The 21,319-nt window shown below is 29.9% G+C and overlaps 1 protein-coding gene across 4 annotated transcripts in view; it reads right to left on the reverse strand.

Moving 5' to 3' along the window:
• Positions 1-19,868, reverse strand: part of LOC123275071 (mucin-12) — a 48,182-nt gene extending 28,314 nt beyond the window's left edge. For 2 of the 4 annotated variants that reach the window (XM_044742974.1, XM_044742971.1), the window contains exon 1: positions 16,729-17,347. In XM_044742974.1, the coding sequence (XP_044598909.1) occupies positions 16,729-16,780 (52 nt within the window). In that variant the 5' untranslated portion in view covers positions 16,781-17,347. Of the gene's footprint in view, positions 1-16,728; positions 17,349-19,669 lie in introns of those variants that run through there. The other 2 variants (XM_044742972.1, XM_044742973.1) reach the window with 2 other exon arrangements.
• Positions 19,869-21,319: the final 1,451 nt, after the last annotated feature.

Consider the following 21,319-nt stretch of genomic DNA (forward strand, 5'->3'; position numbering starts at 1 on the left):
TTTAATATAATTATAAATAATATTTTATGAATATAAAATCGTGGAAACTAAAATCCTAAAAAAAAACAATGAACCATAATTCACAAACCTAAAAAAGTAAATCATATTGTACAGAAAAAAATTTCCCCGTATTCAAATATTAAAAGAGACAAGGACATCACCTGAATAACTATTTATAACGGAAATCCTGACTTTTTCTTCCAACCTCGCGTTTTACGACATCTTTGTATGGAGATGAATACCAAGATGATAATAAAAGGAAAAAGATTATGATAATGATAATCATAATGATGATGATGATGATGATTGTATGATAAATCTAATGCTCAACTAGTTTCCACTCTTCCTTTATAAACCCCGTATTCGCATTCGCAATATTTTATCACAATCCTGGTCTCGAGGTCAGCTAAAAGAAATCGGACATACCCTAGCGTGACGACGATTCAAATCAGCTTTCTCAACTACCCGTAAACTCGTATCCTAAATCATCGTCCAGATACTAACATTTGACTTAGTCGCCTCTTCTATTAGCATTATCCTCTTTGATATCTTGTTCACTCCTGACGTTTTCCACCATAAATAGTCAGTTTTAACTGATGCCGAAACGCAAGAGCAACGACCGTTAATATTTACAAAAGACATTTAATTGTTATTGACTCTTTCAAGATTTTTTTTGGTTATTATTTATTATCCTGATTCTGAAACCGGCTGACACCTGACAAGTTTTTTATTTTATCTAAAAAATAAACTAGTACTAAAAAGAAATTTTTAATAAACTGCATTTATAATTTATTTTTTTAATTTCCACAGGTGGAATTTTTTCTGTAATAATTTCTTTGTTAAAAAAAGTTCCCAACAATTTTTAGCAGTTTGATAACTTCAATCACTTTTAATTTTTCTATTTATTAATTTCTTGGCAATTATTTGCCGACAAATACTCTGCTACAGCGCCTCTTTATAAGAAATAGTTGACATTATTTTATTTATACTATTTAATGGACCGTACATGTTGTAATTGAAGCAATAAACATAACCAAGAAATTAAATTAACCACGACAACCTCAAAGCACTAATGTGTTTATTATTATATTTATATATAATAACGATAATAATAATAATAATTCCATCATTTGGTCTGACTGCAGAGATATCATTTCCACTCGGCACGCCTATCCACGAACCCTTTCTCAATCGCACGTATTCTCAATGTATTGAGTCTACAACATATGATCTATAAATGTAAATATAATTGCACTTTTTTCCTCAAAGAAATGTCTTGAGTTCTTTGAAAGTCAATAAACCATTAAGATACAATTAAAAGACACAATAAATTTAATGCCTGTATAAATTAAAGCTACTACTAATAATCCTACAATGTATTAATAAGTGAAAAAAAAGACAAAATAATAAATTAAAGTTTATTCAATGCTTGTATTATTTACTTATTAAAACATATATGCTTGAATTTATTAAACATAACAAATATATAGAGACAAAGTAAGACAGCAGAGAACTACCGGGCAACCTCTCTCTGGCATTAGCTTCGAGATCTCACGATCTCAGATGCCTTTAGTCACGATTCTATCAGAAATATCAAAAGCGTCACGCGAGTAATCTTAGGAGTTTCGAAAAAGTATCAACAGCAAACAATTACTGGTTTATGATGGATAAATATTATATCAGGTAATATTTATACTTTGATGGTCGTATTAAAATAATGTAAGGAGAGTTAACTATCATAAATTAATTGTTAGTCGCGAAACTATACAAGATTTAAAGTAAAAAATTTATGTTTTCACTAAAGAAATTTAAAAGTTATTAAAATAAAATAACAATTAATTTTTATAGTAATAAATGGTATTTATGACAAGTAAAAATAATAACAATTAAATATTATTGTTACAAAGTATAAAAAGGGAGAAATTTGTTGAAATGTAAGACGACAGGATCATCACCGTGAAATAGAGTTATTACTTTTCATCCTCTCTCAGTACAGAGTTAAGTCACTCGACAAGTTGTCAAGAATGTACAAGTTTAAATTCGCGTGACCAACCTGTCTTTTGTTTCAATTACACGAGCATGTATTATTAAAGACACTATTGCGTCAGAGCTCTGATGAGATACAAAACAAGAAATAATAATATATTAATAAAAGTCAAGAAACGGGCAGTTAGACCCAAAGTGTTGATTTGTTAAAAAGCAGGTCAACCAATTTACCCGGATTCAGCTTAAGCGTCAGCAGAGCGTTCGAGTAATTGATGTGCTATAAAATTAATTAAAAATATTTAACAGCGATCGGCAATCAGTGAACGTTAATGAATAATAGACTGAGACTAGACTCAAATCCGTTGTATCAGAAGTTTGTGTAATAGCCGCCCATAAATCTCCCATCAAATAAAAGTACACATTATACATTATATATTTATTATATTGTTATTATCAATATCATTATTATTGTGAGTTCGTATGTCATGGATTTTAAATGGTGGGAATAAAAAGAGACCGTGGTACGCGTTGGCGAACGCTTCAGAAGCAAGAAAAAGCCAAAGAATTTTTTTCACTTTTCGCGCTCTTAGACTGGGGTGTGCCGCAATCCCGAGGTTGTATCTAACCTTTTTATAAGACAATACAACTGTTAGTATGTATGTATATCGTTTATATGCATATAAAAGTGAACTCTTGTCTTATTTACGTCAACGCGCCCCTACACTTGTGGGAGGAGTTGCGAATATTATAACTATAAGTTACAACTATCGCCCGTGATCGCAACTACCATTACGGTTTCTACATACTAGCGTTAAATCGTTAATTTTCTGAGCCTATGAATGACTATTATTGTGTATGCAGATAAATATACCTTACTTTTGCCTTTGTTTTTCCAGTAGGAGGTCCCAGTTCCAGCCTCGCGTCGTCAAATTAAATAGATGTTTGTTTATCATAGTGCAATAAATTAACTCGTATCATAACAACTGTTGAAATATTTTTTTTACATTGAATTATTATTATTTAAAAAGAAAAAATTCGCTCGCATCAATTCAGTGCACACCCATGCGTTTGAGGTGTGTTTGGCGCAAACACTACCTTGTCTCTAAATTAAAAAAGAAAAATATTGTATACTGAAAAAAAAAAAATTCTTGACTGGAGTGTAAATTTTCTTGGCTCAAGAAAATATTAAGGAAGATAGAAAATTTTTTGATTGAAGTCATAGTTTCTTGAGCCAAGAAAATTTTCTTGAGTCAAGAAAATTTCTTCTTCTCCAAAATAACTTGTCTTCCTTAAAATTTCCTTGGCGCAAAAAATTTGTTTTTTCTGTGTAATTTTTTTGATTTCTTTTTAAAAATCGTTAAATAAGAAATGTGTTTCAAATTTTTTCTATTTAATTCATAAATAAATATTATTTTTTAAAATTAAATGGAAATTTTCTAAAATTCACACCGTAGATCAGTTAAAACTTGGTGACAGTATAAATAAATTAAAACTTCTATAGAATCATAATTTTTCGTTAGAATTTATATTATTTAATAGTTTTTTAACTATGGGCAGCATTGGAACCTCCTTAGCGGTCTAAGATTCAGCTCAACATTACCTTGTTGAGAGTTTTAACGAGGCATGACGGTGATACCATACCGTAAACAATAAATGTATGCAAAGAGGCCAGCTTCTCGGTCTATGAGCATCCATGTGTACACGAGGCGTGAAGTTACATCGTTGTTTAGTTTTTCTCCATGTTTGTTAGTTCTGACCATTGTTAGACTAATATCGTTTTCGTTATACTTTATTTTGTAATTTGTTGTTATTGCTAAAATAATTTAGTCAAAGTCTTTATTCATTCACCATAATCCATAATTTCATTTTATTATGAAACAATAATATTCATAATTATTAGTAAGTAAGTAAGTAAGTATAAGCATTAAAATATAATAATGGCTTAACTCAACGCCTAAGCTTTCGAATAGTGTGAAGGCCTGAAGGTCGCAGGAGATATAGTTCAAGTAATATTACGAAAAGTTCATAAAAAATAATCGCTCGTCTAAAGTAAATTATTAAATTATCTAATCATTAAATCACTTATTATTTTTAAAATGCCGATTAATTATCTGTATAAAAGTGTAATTTGTAATTTATATAAATAACTGAGCTACGTTTAAAACTTATTAATTAAAAATTAAATGGAAAATATTTTTATTTAATGCTCGCTAATTAACTATAAATTGGAAGAGCATTTTTATCATTATGTAATAATAACAATAATGAGTTAGAGTTATATTAATAATAATAATAATAATAATAATAATAATAATAATAATGATGATGATAAGTAACAAGATGAATAATAACGCGGATAAAAATAGCTAAATAAAAGCAATAGTAGATTTATTTTAAATGGAGATACAACGAGGTTCATTAGTTAATTAAAATCGCAACGGGAGGGCTCAATATTAATGCAACGGCTAACCCGTGTATCGAAATAAACATATAATATCTCTTTATCTGTTATGTGCATGTACCTCCCGGGTGTGGTTATGTTATTTATTTTGTGCAGACCTCGATCATTTTACTTCAATCACGTACCGCTCGTTATATATATTGTAAACACAACTTAAAATAATATATAAATACTAGAGATTCCAGGGTTTGATTATTTAACTCGGCTTTTTACCTCTTAAGGCATAACTGTTATTGTCAAAACTAAATCTATCACTATAAATATAAATAGTTTGATTGCGTAATTTCTATTCTGAGATATTTATTTTATTTTTACCTTAATATTCTTTGGTATTTTTATTTATTTCTTTACACTACAGTGATTTTAAATTCGCTGTTATTGGTACTATTGTTATTTTTACATTTTTTTTAAATAGTCGTTTAAAAGTTTCGAAAATGTTCATTTTATTTTTTAAAATAATTTATTATTCGTATCTTACCATTTTTAAATGATTGGAATGTTTAGTATTTGAAAGAAATATACTAGAAAATTTGAGTAAAAATTTAAGTTGTTATTTAAAAGTAATTTTTATTCTCATTGATAAAAAATATATAAAAGATTCTCCATAAAAAAGCTATTGATATTCAAATAAAAAAAAAAATCTAATAAAAACGTGGGAAAGTATTTGATTTATAGAATTTTTTTTTTTAATTACTTCAATAAATTCAAAGAGATATTTGGGTATAAATAAATGGAAATTTTGTTTTCTATTGAACAAAATTATTTTGGTTTGAGCGGTAAAAATTTTATTCATTGAAACATTAATCTCAGGTTAATGACAGAGTATTATTCTTAAAAAAAAAAAATAATTACTCATCAAGAAAATTAATAGAAGGATATAATTTTTCAAAAGCATCGTAAATAATTAAAAATGACTAATTATTAGTCACAAAAAAAATTTTATAAAAAAAAAACTAATTACTTCTATGAACTTTATATTTAAATATTAATTTTCTAATTATCTAATTCTTAATACATATCAGTAAAAAAATGTTAATAAATTAAGAAATAAAATTTAGCAATACAATTGAATCATGAGAAAGTTATAAGTTATAATTATCAAAATAGATTGAAAATCATAACATAATACTTTTATATTAATCATGAGTATTATCAAATCACATTTGACGACTTTTGTTTTGTTACAATCCTTTGTTCATTTATTTCTTCACACTAGATTAATTCCCACAAATCCAACTAACCATAATAAATCGTTATGATTATTATTTCATTCTCATTCTCATTCCCATTCTTCCTATCGCTGTCTCTCTCGGAAAGTACTATGATCGATTGACCCGTAAATACCCACTCAAACTTTTATTCTTATCTCAGACCGACTAATGAATCTAACTCTATCTTGTGATATTATTACTCGTTGAATTGCGCAAATCGACCGGATCCAGATATCAATTCCGTTATGTGTCGCATTCTCGTCTCGTACTTGTCATTTCGAACAAATATTTTCAATCATAGTTCATAGTTTCCTGATAATAACAATCTAATACTTAATGCTCGTATAAAAACTTGTTGAAAACTATACAAGTTTCGAAAGATTTATATCTTGTCTCAGATCTTAAGTTAAGACAAGGAAGCGTCGAGATCTTAAAACCAAAAACCGACTTTTCAATTCAATTTCTCAAGATTTAAAGCTAATGAATATATAAAATGTTAATTAGTTGATGATTCTAATACGCATTTCATGATTAATTGGAAGAAATAATTTAAGATCGATCCAATATATCATCAACCTCAAGGGCGAGAGTAATTCAAAGAGACGAGGACACCCGGATATTTGGGTGGCCGCCCTTTAGAGAACCTTGGTCAGTTATCAAATGGAACTACTTTTAAATCTGTAACCTGTAATATGTTAGTTATTATACTTATTTAAATATTTACGTGAAACTCGATCAGGCAAGAACTATCCTTCACTTATATGTACATTATATTACATTATGTGTGCTGTGTACACGATTCCCGATCGTACACGAGACATAATATATAACACGCAAGTGCGTTGCACTCAAGTACATATATTGGGTGTATTTTACTTTCAATTCTGCGGTGTTTCCTCCACCCAATGCAGATTGTATATACCTTCAAGAAAATTATATTACTAGAGGCCGAGGTCTATACTACATATAGAAAGTCCAATGTCTGCTTGTTTTACTACTCCGGAAAACATACGAGCAGAATAACATGTGAATTTTATGTCCCTGCACTAACGATTATTAAATTTTTCGGATAGCCGGAACCGGTCTAATTAATTTTCTAATATTTTTATTAAAATTAATTTTAAATAAAGATTTGCACTTGTTGTTTCTTTTTAATATATTACACATGCATTTTTTCATCAACTAATTTTTTTTTTTAACACAAATTATTATGAAAAAAAATACTTCTAAAATTTTAACAATGATTTATTTGTTGAAAAAAAAATTAGTATCATTTGCTTAAAATGTTTCCTTCGACTCATCTAATTAGTCGGTTATAATTTAACGACAGCCAATAAATAATAATAAATGCATGTCATTATTTGCAATATATATAGTTTAAAAATATTCATAAAAATGAAAGAGAAATATTTGAACGTTTAGATGAAAAATAAGTTATTTACTGTGTTGCATTTCGGACGTTAATGCAGATGCATAAATAAAGTTTACGATCATTCTCACGGGTACCGGCGACCGGTGCGGATGCATGGATATTCTTTTCTCGAATAAAAGTTAAGATTATAAGTAGATTTTTTTTTGCTTTATTTACTAAAAGCCGGAGCGTAATATGCTTCCTTTAGAAAAGGAAAGGGAAATGCAAAGAAGAGGTAGATGGTATATGGAGTGCATATAATATACAATCCCGATCGAGATTATAATTCACTTTCGATTCCGCCGGGATTTTCACCAAAACTACGTACCCGTAAGAGTTCGGTCGCGCTCTAGAAAGTACGCCGGCCGTGCGTTAATGTATTATAAGTGTACTCGTGACCAATAGACGTATTCACTCGTTTAGATATTGCTATAATGTGAGAGCATTTAAATTGTTCATTTAAATTATATCCATACTTAGATCTTTATTAGCAAACTCCAAATTATTTTTCATTTTTTTCTTATTAAACAAAATTGAAAAAAAACTTTTTTTTTTTTTTTCATTTCAGAGCTATAAAAATTAATTAAGTTTAAAATAAAAATTGTAGGTAAAATATTGAAAATATGAAAAAATTATAAAAGATTTTTTCTATAGAAAATTTAATTTCCTACAAAAAAGGTCACCATCAATTTTCTCATATCTCTTATCCTTTAACCGTAATTTCAGTATTATCATTCGAGTAGTGCGTACCGAGAACGCATTTATGTAAACCAGCACTTAAAGATTTTCTTCTAAGAAAATTTCACTTCAATTAAAAAAAGAGTTTACCTTTAAGCTAAACAACTTGAAGTTAGATATTCTAAAGTTTACTTTATTCAAATTTATTTATCACAATCTAACATTAAACTTTACAAGTTTATAAATAAAAATAAAAATAAAACATTGATGAGGTAGATGACCCGGAGCCATCGAAACGATTAGCTTAAGCTTGACAGTGAATTCCGACGTTGACTACCAATAAAAAATAATTTGTCTTTATGCCGCGACAAAAATTTATAATGAAAGAAAAACCCATACTCTTTTTCCATTCTCTTTTACAAGAAAAAAAAAATTATTATTCGAAAATAAAAGCTGAAAGACAACTCGGCGACGATAATGTCCTGCAAGTTCTCAGCAAACGCGTGAAATCTTAAAGGATATCACCGAACACGGCGTTCGCGCCTACGAACACCCGTTTTAATGCCCAGTATCTCCCATCAGCATGCAGCGTATAAAGTATTCTTATACATTACTATCCCGAGTCTATATATACACGTAGTATCTGTATCTCAAAGTGGCCATTAAAATTTGCTCTGTCGGACAGAAATTTATATTTATAAATAATAAAATCCTTATAACTGATCTTACATCTTAGTCTCCGTAATATAATAAAATAATAACAAAGCTAGTTTACAGCAAATGTAATATAATAGGCTGAGAGTTTATATGTACAATCCACAATAACGAATAGCTTACAGTATTGCATTATAAATCGATCAGTTTCTCTAAAATTACCGTTATTATGTCACGAGCATTTCATTGTTGTCGATAATCCTGAGAATAGAAAATTTTATTAATGAAAAATCTCAGCGCATTGTTTTTTACAATAAATAAACTTTAAAAAAATGCATCATAACCATAACGCAGGATGCATAACAATTAATAAGAACTATCAAGTTATTTCAATATATAATTAATCCATAACTTGCAACAGAATTGCAATTGATTGCATAAAAAAATTCTAATAAAATTAAAATATATCATGCGAAATAATGAAATGTACTTTGTGTTGTATTACGGATCGTTTACATTGTAAATGTTTATACAATGTACGATGTAGTATATAAAGAAGAAATAATAAAATAAATTTACCGGAATGTATAATAGATAAGTATTATTTTATATATACACATATACACACACATATAGATATAAAATATATATATCAGCTGGTTAAAACGTGACGCTTGGAAAATTGACGTAATTCACCTTTCCCGACAGGTTGTATTTTCGCTGGCTAGTGTATGCGTGTATAAATATAATATAATATAATATATAGATATATAGTGTAAGTGACGTATGATACTCTATAAGGTTCGAGAAATCTCGAATTGCCGTGGGAGTGTGGCTCTGATCGATCCCACGGCAGAATTGATCAAGGTTTTTCACGCGAGATTCAATCAACAGTTTAGTTTAATTTTTTTTTTTATTAACTTTAGTTTATTTATATTCCACGACAATAATAAACGTATAATGTTAGTATTTAATCACGCCCTTTTTATTCGGGTAATTGTCCATTCAACGCGAGTAACTTTCCGGCGGATTTCCAATCGATTTGTTGCGAGAATGAAAGCTCAATATAAATCTAAATATATATAATGAAAAAGAGTGTAAGGATTGTCAGAAGGTCGTTTAGGTTGGATACTTTCATTATTATGTTATATATTTTTCACCGAGCATGTATCAAGTTTGTGGAGATCATGGTCCTTGGACTCCCGGATTTGAAAGAGGGAAGGTCCGGGTTCACTTTATTGAGTAGAGAGGAATAAAAATGTTTGCGACCTCCTCGAGGACGCGCGTTTTATTTTCGGATAAAAACACAGACCACGGGATATAATAAAGGTTAATATGTTACTTTCAAGTTAACTCGAATAAAAGAGCGAAAGTTTTGGCTTAAGCAATGCCCCGAAATATGCCATAATAACAATAATAATCACCATTAAAAACAACATGAGGGACACTATACTTTTTTTATGGCGATAAAAAAACGATATTTATTCCACTGGTTCTACAATTATTATTATTCTTCGTGAGTTGTTTATAACAGTGACTTTTGGTATAATAAAAAATAGTAGCCGGGTTAAGGCTAGAAACCAATAGCCCATCAGAAGACGTTCTGTAGAAAAGGAATTCGGGTTTCTAAATCGTGTAAAAGTGTACACTTTATTTTATTTATCACTTTTTAAAGACATTAAATTTGGGATTAAATTGTTTTTGGCTGGCGCCAGGCTGAGTTTTAGGGACGAAACGGAAAATAATTTCCATAGGTTGAATACGATATACTCTTATTTTATTTTTGTAGTTTTTAAACCGGTAGAACCGGCGAATTAGTAGCGTCGATATATTCGGGTGGCAAAAAATCCCGTCATTGACTGATAGAAAGTATTTTTTTGTTAGAGAAAGTATTTTTTACTTTTTTTATCATTTATAAAAACGCTATTGGATTAAGCAAGTGTTTGGATCCCAGCTACGCGTTTACGCTTTAAATTCAAACGGTCGATCGTGAGTAATAAATCCGCCGATATGGTAGGCCTTTAATACGCAATTTTAAAAGTATATAATAATTATTTTACGAGAATAATACAATAATAATAGAATTTTATTATTATATTGCTATTACTGCCATATACGCGAATTGCAAAACACCGATTATCAAGTTGTTAATAGTCTATTACTTTTTACTCAAGCTACTGAAAACTAATATAATTAGACACTAAGAAGCAATATACCTAGAAAACTGCGAATGATTATCAATTTTTGATCGTTAATTAACAATAGCGACCTTTGAGGGTTTAAATCATAATCATGATGATAAAGAAAGTTTATAATTTAATGTCAATATTTTTTATTATCTCAATAAATATTATTCCTCAGACTTCATACACATCCACATGGCTCAAATTTCTCTGATCTGATGCAATAGGCCACACTTAGCTCAGCAGTACATTATAAAATACCTCACCGTCTTCAACTACACACATATAAATAAATATAGTTGTTCTTAACATCATAACATACTTCTGTATCTGTTGGGATAGTATCCCATAATCTCGATTCAGTATTTCCTCTTGTCCGACCTCTTGGCATCAAAGAAAATATAATAATATCGTAAATGCTCGTTTATAAATTTTTTGAATTTTATTTTGCAAGTCGACAGCATTATTGCGAGGCTCTGATCAACCGACACTAATTACCAATTGCTTGTCTGAGTAGATATATAAATATAGAAGTAAGTAAGTAAGTAAGTTGGTTTGCTACGGAAAATTGCAGACCAATAAGATGGGATGAGTGTAATTTTTTACAACGATTGAACTTTCCTCGCAGCATTCGATGGATTTCATCATATCATACCAGACACTTTTTCATTTACTGTTTATTATTTACTATGTTTACTTCAAAAGTATGTATTTATAAATCTAAATAATTATTTAAGATTAAATATCACACTTTCGAATATTGTCGAAGGTAATGTCAACCGGACTATCCACTAAATTAACTAGAACGTGACTCATTAAAAGTCAATAGCTTTTTTCATAATAATAAATTTTAATTAAATAGTCTTGTTAAGTTAAAAGTTATAATAATGTAAATAAAATAAAGTTAATAAAATTAAATCTTAGATACGATTGTTGATATGCTAAAATATTTATCTAAATATTAAGCAACTTTTTTGGTTGCCCAAGACCGCCATTATCCTTTATAATCCACTATCCATTGTGTTGGTATAATTGTTGTTAGATAACAATATTATTTCGCTATGTTTTGAATATGTGCAATGTGTAATAAATTATAAATTTATTTATTTATTTAAATTGATAATTGATAAATTATTACTTATGACTGATAGTGAATAATTTTGAATCAATATAAAAATAAATTGTAGACAAGATTTTGATACACGTCGATATTAATTATGCCGGAAATTTCAAGACGTGGGGAGTTAATTTATAGAAAAGGTTTTCGCCCGGAGCTATTGACTTATTATATGAAAGCCACGTGCTTGTGATGGTTTAAAAAGTTTATTCATGTGGAGATAATAATAAGATTCTTATTTTTTAATTTAATCTCTATCAATGAAAGCCTTTTAAGATGTTTTTTCAAGACACTGACATAACTGACATAATTGACTGTGGGTTTATTAAATAAATATACGATTTAAAGTTTAAAGTTAAAAGTTAGATCTAAAGTTCAGTTACATATTATCATATTAATTGTTGATTTGCATTTTATTGATAAATTATACTTGGATGTTTATATTTTTTGGTTACAATAATTTCAGTTGAGTTTGAAAAGTCATTAGTGTGACTAATGGATCATTTGTGTGAGACCGGTATTTTTTATGAAATTATTATGACATATGACCAACATTGATTGAAGTTTGATTAATCAATTCTTACTTCACATAAAAAAATTATTTTCATTTTCTAGCTGTTTATTATAATAAAAAATTGATTTTTTGTGAGATAACCGTGGCTATTTTTTATTATTCAATTATTTATCCGTAGAATTTACACCAGTGTAATAATACTGCTTGAACATCAAACTCTGATAATAAAATAGGAGGTTCAAGTTCTTTGGGCTTGCCACCCACGCCCGTTGACGTGTTTCACTCCTCCACAGACCACCAAGTCCGTGTTACAGGATCTTGTGCTGTGGATGAATTCCACGAGCTTTTTTCCTTTCTATAGACACCCGATCACCTGAGATTTATTATTAATACAGGGATGCTAATTTTTTCGCTTAGCCCATAAATTATTTATCTTATTTATTAATAATTTATTATTTATTTATTATTAAACCATTGATTAAAATTTTTTATAACTTGTTTTTACGTAACTCTTTTGTTCGACATAATTCATTCTTTTTTATCCTTCGACAAGATATTCGCATCTTTTATAATTAATAAAAGGAATAAATTAAATTTTTAAGTCTTCTCATACTTGTAAAAAAAAATTAATTTGGTTAAAGATTTTTTCTCTTAAAAATTATTTCCAACGTTTAAATCAAAAAGAAAATTTTTAAACTAAAAAAATTTTTTTTTAACAGAATAAATTCTTCATTAGAAATAAAATTTGAAAAAATAAAACTTAAAAAAGGAAAATTGTTGGAGAACTTAATGATGTCAGGGTGTAGAATGCATTGCAAATGATTGATTGCGTCTTATAAGCAAACAATGCAATAACACCTCACCTCACCTAGGCAAACCAGTTCTTAAACATTCTCAGTCCTATCCTCCTTTTATATTTATTTATTTATTATAGCAATACGTATGCTATATGTTATAGTATACTCCTTGGTGCATACTTAATCTCCGCCCCTCGATATCTGTACACAATACTCGCTAATACACAATATATTCTTATATGCTATACGTACATTTATATATATATATATATATATATATATATATATATATATGCTATATATATATATATATATATATATATATATATATATATAAGAACTCCTTTCTGAACGACTCAACTGCTCGTATATTTCATAGGCCACGATTGCGCGAGTACAGCCGGAACGCTTATAACTATCACCAAGGGGAATCTCGTATTGGCTGTGCAGACTCAACCATCAGACTCAACTTTACTTGTCGAGGCTGGATGTACAAGCCCGGGTATGCTAGTGAGGTGTAGTAAAACAAGATCAGATGGAGAACCGAGCAAAGACTCAGACCTGAGACAAAGACCAAGACCAAGATGGAGAATAAAAGAAATAACTACATTGCACCAAGAATTCCACATAGCACATAGACATCACGATATGTTCCTCGCGTTCATTCTTTTTTAGATTCAGATGTACAACAACAACAACAGCTACAGCTACAAAACAACAGAAGAACAGGCGAACGATATATACCATAAATAATAAAAAAAATTAAAAGCACGCGTACCTTGACTCTAGAATTTACGGACTACCCAATAAGCGGCACGATAATGTGAATAGAAGGTAGAAGGGAAAAGGAGCGATAAAAGCTCCTCTTCGAGGTCACCCTAAGACTTCGTTGTCCAGATGAAAGTCACGAAAAAAATGTATTACTGCCTTGTGTAGTTTTATCTATTTTTTTTTTTCTTTTTTTTTTTTTTTTTTTTTTTTTAAAGCAATAAATCACTGAGCTTGGCACGTGCCTCAAAATAATTATCTGACAACTCGGTTGTTTATCTTCTGTTCTTAAAAATTAACAGAGCTATCCCGTCTGATAAATGATAATAGGCATAAATATTATAAAAAAAAAAAGACTTTTAAAGTAACTTTCAGTATCGAGGTCATATAGTGTAATTGTGTTTTATAATTATAAAATAACGATAATAATAGATCGGTGTAAAAGGGTTATTTCTCAAAAGTCAAGAGTAATGATGATAATAATAATAATGATAATGTTGAAGAACAAGAGTGAATGAACAATAACAATAATAATAGTAATATTATAATGTTATACTCTGCAAGAGTTATGTTAAGACATTAAACATTAAACTCATTGGGATAATGACAAGGTGTAACAGAATTGTCCTTTGTCCATCTCGGAAAGAATGTCAATTGTTTTAATTTTATATTTTTTTCACTTTCTCATTTCTGTTATAATGCTTTAATTTATAAATACTGCAATGCAGTGAGTTGACGGAAAAATTTTTTAAGGGGGTATAATTATGCAGTCATAAAATTGCGGAGTTTAAAATTTTGAATTTGGAGGAAATTGTGAAAAGTTTATTTAAAAGGTAAACAATGATATCGGGAGTTAAATCTATATTTTACGTTTGAGTAAGTACTTGGAATATAAATATAATTCAATTTATTATTTGTTTAGTAATAATAGTTTGCATGGGTATGTAGTATACCTGCTTAACAGTAAGTAAACGCGAAGCTATTATATTTTATTGAGAATAACATTGGATGTTCTTACGCGATATTATAAATAGTATTTATTACAGGTACATATGTTATATTATTTTATATTATACATTAAATAGAAATAAATAAATTATTCTTCCGGTAAAATAATTTCCGAGTAAAAAGAGTAATTATGTGTAGTACAGTAGTTTATCGTGACAAGACTTGTCGTATAAAATTAAATAAATTATCACAAAATTAAGAGCAAAAAGTCGACTAGTCTATATTTTATCTATTAATTTATAAATATGTATGTGATTATAGAAAGAGTAATAACTAATATTAATAATTAATAAATCTCTCCATTTTTTATTGATTTTTTTTTTAAGTCTAACGGAAGTGTTACACTTTTGAGAACAAATTTCGTAAGGGTGTCGCTTTTTAATTCCCCCGGTAGCTAGTATAGAAGGCTCGAATAAAGCCTCGTGATTGCAAAAGTTTAGTTTAAGAGAAGTAATAAGAACAATCGAGCGAAACAGAAGCCGAGCGCTGAATACAAAACACTTTTGGATAGCGAATATAAAATTTTCTCTCTCTCTCTATTCTATTATGCTTACTAATTTCTACGGGTAATTTCTACATGAGTAAGCGAATTATCCCACGTTTGAGCGGTTCAATGACGTATTTAAGATACATGTTGTAATGTGAATCTAATGAAATTTTAAAGTAGTTTAATGGTTATTTGTTTGATATATTGTAAATGGAAGTATATTAGGTTGTTGCTTTTTTTTATTTCAAATTTTTAAATTATTGCAATAAATTTCTTTTATTTTGTCTTTAATTAAATCTTTTAAAAATTATGACCTTTAAAATATATTTTTTAACTAATAAAAACGATAGAAATTTTTTTGAAAATTCTTTTCAATAATCTGATCTTTGAAAAATATAATTTTAATAATTATTTAACAATTTCATTGGTTAAAAACCTTTAGAATGATTTTTAAAATAGTTTCCTTATAAAACTTAAAAAGAAATTTTTTCTAAATAATTTTGGGACTTTGATTTCAAAAGATTAACTTAAAAACAAATTTTAATATTTGTAAGCAAAAATAAAAAGCAATAATTTAAAGCATAATCATATATGGTAATGACCATTTATAGACTAAAATATCACGACGCAATAACCTGGCCTGGTAATGAGAATGAGAATGAGTATCTTCTTAGAATTACAATCAATTAATTGTGTAAAAACTCTTTTTTACTGACCTTTCAAATGAGCTCAATGCAAATATATTTCTGATATAATTGTCTTACACAATCAATTAGCTAAATTGAGTCATTGAACACTAATTAATTATTTCATTTACAACAATAAAAACAATCTCATGATTTTCTCACGTATTTTTTGTATCGACGAACTGGAAATTTTCTCCAACCTCCCGAGGTTCTAGTTTATTAAATTTTAAAAATACTTGCACCAATAACAAACAAAAAATGATCATAGGATCTAAGCAACCCCGAGGGTAGGCCCGAGGCAACCCTGCAGGATTAATGATTAGATAGTTCAAATTTAAGAGCTGATACCGGTTATCCAACGCTCGCGATTACGTAAACTGACATTTTCTTAGCATTCTCCCGGCGTTTGGTCCCTTTACTCCTTTTTGCTGCATACGTGCATGAGATATAACTTAAGATAAAGCTAGACTATTTATTACCTCGCTAATAAATAAAATTTTCATTAAAATTAAAATGACATTTTACATTTAAAGTAAAGTCGCGTAAAATGCAGTCGGCAAACCGGTTATGATTATAAATTATGTGTCTACTGAAACTTGGTGTTAATAAATTAGCGTTAGAAATTTTTCTAAGGCAATCAGTCAGTCAGCAATAAAATGAATAAATAAATAAATACATAAACACATGTTAAAACTCAATAGTTTGTTGTGTTGATGGAAAAGTAAATATATGTGTCAAGGATCATGTATAATGTTTTCACCACTCACCCACTCTGGATACAGCCGCCAATATCAGAAGAAGACTGCTCACCAGTAACATCTTGACTTTTATTATCTTCTAATTTTCAATCCACAATCTAATTTATTTATTCTCTGTCAACCAACAAGTAAAAAATAAATTATTATTATTATCAAAAATTTGCAATAAGTTTTCTAAAAGTCGCGACACTCGTCATAAAAAAATCTCACGTGAAATTCAGGTGAAACTAAAAATCAGTTTCGCGAGAGATTTAATCCGCGGGAACAAATAAAAAGTTAAATTTATACAAATAATATTTCACTGAACACTAAACACGCGATAATAGTCCGATTGTTCATGAGATAATTTTATTATTATACTTATTACAAAAAAAAAAAAAAAAACTTGTAACAATAATAAATGGATGAAGATATATTGTAATAGGTATTGGATCTGTGTTTATATAAATGTAGGTTGACGTGTCGACGAGATAATGCAGTCCCGTCTGACTGCTAAAAAGGTGTTGCTACTGCTTTTAGTTTAGAGCTGAGGTAAGTCGGTGCGCCGTTTAGAGCCACGAGACAGCGCCATTGACGGTCGCAAAACATATGCTTCAGTCACGAGTAGAGAAAGGTGACTGAGTGTGTATCTCGTGTATACCTTACTCGATACCTCCTATATCCCAATCCTGACTGTCTTAACTCGCGGTTTACTCTGTATTCAGTCTCTGCTGTGGTATTAGTACGCTATAAGGTATAACTCACCTTTCTATCTATCGTTATATGTATAACCGACTAAGAAGGGAGTGTTAAGAGTAATGTAAGGGGATATCAACGCACTGAGTACAATTGCCACCACCATAACTATCTTCAGCTCCTTCCTCAGACAACCAAACCCCACTTGGATTTTATTAGAGCCTCTACCTCTATCACCATCTCCACCTCCGCCTGATCTTAAATCCGTTTTATTTTCAACACCTTTCTCCTTTTATTTTTATTTTTCAATTTCGGCGTGATTGTAATTATAGTTATGAGTAGCAACTTATAAGAGTTATAGAATTTCATGGCCAACCCGTTTCATTTTTTTTTCGGCAGTCACTCACTCTATTTAATTATACAATGAAATGAATTTATAAATAATAATCAAAAGTGTATCAAAAGCTATTTGATTTTAATCTTATTATTGTATAACCAAACCGTTGTTGGATTGACAAGTTGGTATTGCATTAAAAAGGCATAACCTTCTCAGCAAATTATTATTATGTATTAAAGTTATTTATTTCATTTTCATTGTTGTTTTTTTTTTTCTTTATTATTACTATTACAACTATCAGATTGAGATTAATTGCTCGACAGATATAGCAGCATTGTTTGCTGCTCGAAAAATGAAATATTAAACGCCCCGAGGACTCTCAGTACTCTTTTGATAAATCTCGATACAGATAAATTTTAAAAACCGACATTGATTTACTTATAGATTTATAAATTACAACAGCTCATGTAACATTACAGCAAGAGTAATTTTGTTTATTGACAGTGGTGTTGATTTGAAAGATTGAACGTACGAATCCTGATCGACAAGCCTTAATATGTCTATCAGAGTTAAAAAAAAAAAAACAAAAAAACAATAAAAATATTTAATTCCCAGCATTTAAAGAAACAACTTACAACCACGTGGATAGAAGATAGAGTAATTAATATTATCGGGGGCATGGATTAGTTATAGGCATCTCACGAAACCGAAAGCGAGAAGAAGAGTTTTACGTTACGCCTCGGTACTGCACCTGCTAAAATAATTTATCGCTATAACACTTACGACTTTAATATTTTATAAAATCCATTTTATTGGATAGCAGAGTAGGTTTCTGTGTATAAAACGTACTGGGTAAGTAAAGCGAGGCACGCAAGTTACTGGTGTCCCTTGCATAATTCTTCCCGGCGTGCGTTAGAAATCGAGAGATGGCTCAAATATCTGAATAATTAATATATCGAAAGCTTGTGTAGACTTATTTGAATAATTTGATACATTCCAAATAATAGATTTACGACATCGATGTATATAATATAAATATATAAATTTATAAACACACCCATTACACATAATAGTGTAGACTAAAGACTGATCATGATGACTGGACGGTATTTTAGACTGGACTCAATTAAAACTAAATCTTTAATTTATAAATCAATCACATGCCTTTTATTTGGAATTTACCAGAGTCCAGAGTAAGAGGAAATTAACAACAAAAAGTAAAAGATACTGAAGAGACGGAGAGATAAGTCGAGAGGAAAAAAAAAAGAGACGGAAATAGAGAGATTAATGCACGCAGAATATATTCTCTGTTAGCGTCCGGGTAATTTATTATGCCCCGGTTCACGCACAAAGCGGTGTATTAAAAGCCCTCTACTCGGTTTAAATTGTTGAATAGCTCTTGAGACGTTATTTCTGATACGCATTTAATGTTCATTGATACTTGGTAAGTACTCGGTGAACTTTTAAATCATTGCGCTTTTACTTTTGCTGGATAAAGGAGTACGAGTACCTTCAGCGCGAGACAGCCTGAGAGCATTATCTCGGTTAAGCCTACTACTACTAACAGTCAGCCATTTTCAACCCCTTTATCAACGACTGAGCTAAGTAACCGCACAAGCGGTTGTCTAAATTATCAGCTATGAATTAGCGTTAATTTATAGTATCCAGTGTGTATAAATTTATAACCGGATGTCCATTGAACAGATCTACACTCAATTACACATATTTTTCAGAGCAGATTGCTGTGTCAAGAATATGCTAGTGTAAAATAGAATCCTGTGAGACTACGTAGTCCTCGGCAAAATAAAACTCTCACAGCGACCAACACACAATACGTAATGTTAATGTCGTATGTAAAATATATAATACGTGTTTTGTCGTGGTATAATAACTGGCCACTGCACACATTACCTAAGATGTAGTAACCTTTCTTTTTACCTTGACGATTGCTCTCAGGTAAATCTAACCATCGAAACGGTGAGTGGATTCTCAGGCAGGAGCTCCAGAGAGGAAATGATAATAAGTGGTAGCTTTAGATTATTTCTTGTTATTACTTCATTTTTAGAGTTCCCGTAGCTGTTGTTCAATCTTATCTATTCATGTTCCAAGTGAGTGACTTGATCACTAGCCAGATCATCTAAGAAATAGAATAAAAAGAACAATAAATATAAATAAACACTTTTAAAAACCGGTAGATTGATCGATTATATTGTGTCAAACGGGGTTACGATACTTACGATATTATTTTACGTTGTTTCTTAATTATATTTCAATTTAACTCTCTTTAATAATTTTATTGTTGTATTGCTTTGATTTTAGATTTTTATTAGAATTTTTTGACGCGTGACGGTTGCTGCTTATCATTCTGGCGGGTTTTATTCAGTTAAACTAAACGTTAATTACTGCTTTCAAATCACTCCGTGAATCCTTATTGTTAATTATAATATTGCTACAACTTGCTTTGATAATCATTCAATTGAAATTTATTGAATGACGAAAATAAAAAGGGAAAATAGTTATTGCCAAATATCATAATGATTTTAATTGCTTTGGTATAAATTATAAACAATGATCCGAATGATGAGTACTACTTAATAAACGGGTGTATTCTGAGGCGTGCTCTAAAGCTCTGAGCAGCTGTATTGCCGCGCCGGGATAAGTTCGAGTTTCAGTGCCTCTGGCGGCTAAAAAGTGAACTAAATTTTTAAATTTTTATTTGGCGCCAAAATTCAAATTTTAGCGCTTCAAAGATTAAAAAATTTTTTTCTTCTTTTAGCCGCACGCTGCATATTTCGAATTATTAACAATAAAAATGTTGTAATTATTGTTTACCAAATTTGCCAGGTAATGTCATTACATTTAGCCTGGTTGATGGTTAATTGCCCGAGTCCCACGACTATTTTCTACTTAAATGGAATAATTGTCAACGCTCACGCGTATTTGTCATGGAGATGCAATTATTTTGCTACATTTTGGATCGGCAATCGTAATTGTAGTAATTATTATTTCAATGACCCTGAATAATAACAATTCAATAATACTAACAACAATCTACGACTACCACAAAGGCAGCTTTAACTATAACAACGACAATAAAATAAGAATAAAACGAGGAGACTTATCTAGCAAAGTCTCGACGGCTGAGAAATCATGGGAGCGGTGTTTAGATAAAGTTAGTACTATACGGGGCTTTCGCAAGGGAGCTAGCTCGTGTCCTCCCGCTCTTACTTACCGCCCCAGCGTGGGACGAAACGGACCCAGAGTCGGCCCGTTCACCATACAACGCCCGTTACGTGATTTTTCGTTTAAACTTTATTGTATTTGCCTTTTTTTCACACGCCAAATCTATCGGCAATAAAACATACTAAACACTGCCAAGAATTAATATCAATTGGCCTTCGCAGTGCTCGCAATCAGTGATTGCTTGGAGATTATATATGGATAATGAGTAGGAGAAAAAAAAATCATTTAAAAACTCGCTCTGTGGATAGTAAGAATACATTAACTTGTGAAATATTATTATGTGACTTTAGTCACACCACAGGTGATTGTTCTTGTATTACTTTTTTTCCCGTAGATCGGAAAGGG

Source organism: Cotesia glomerata, linkage group LG1 (assembly GCF_020080835.1).
Source record: "Cotesia glomerata isolate CgM1 linkage group LG1, MPM_Cglom_v2.3, whole genome shotgun sequence".
In the NCBI taxonomy this organism is placed as follows: Eukaryota; Metazoa; Arthropoda; class Insecta; order Hymenoptera; family Braconidae; genus Cotesia; species Cotesia glomerata.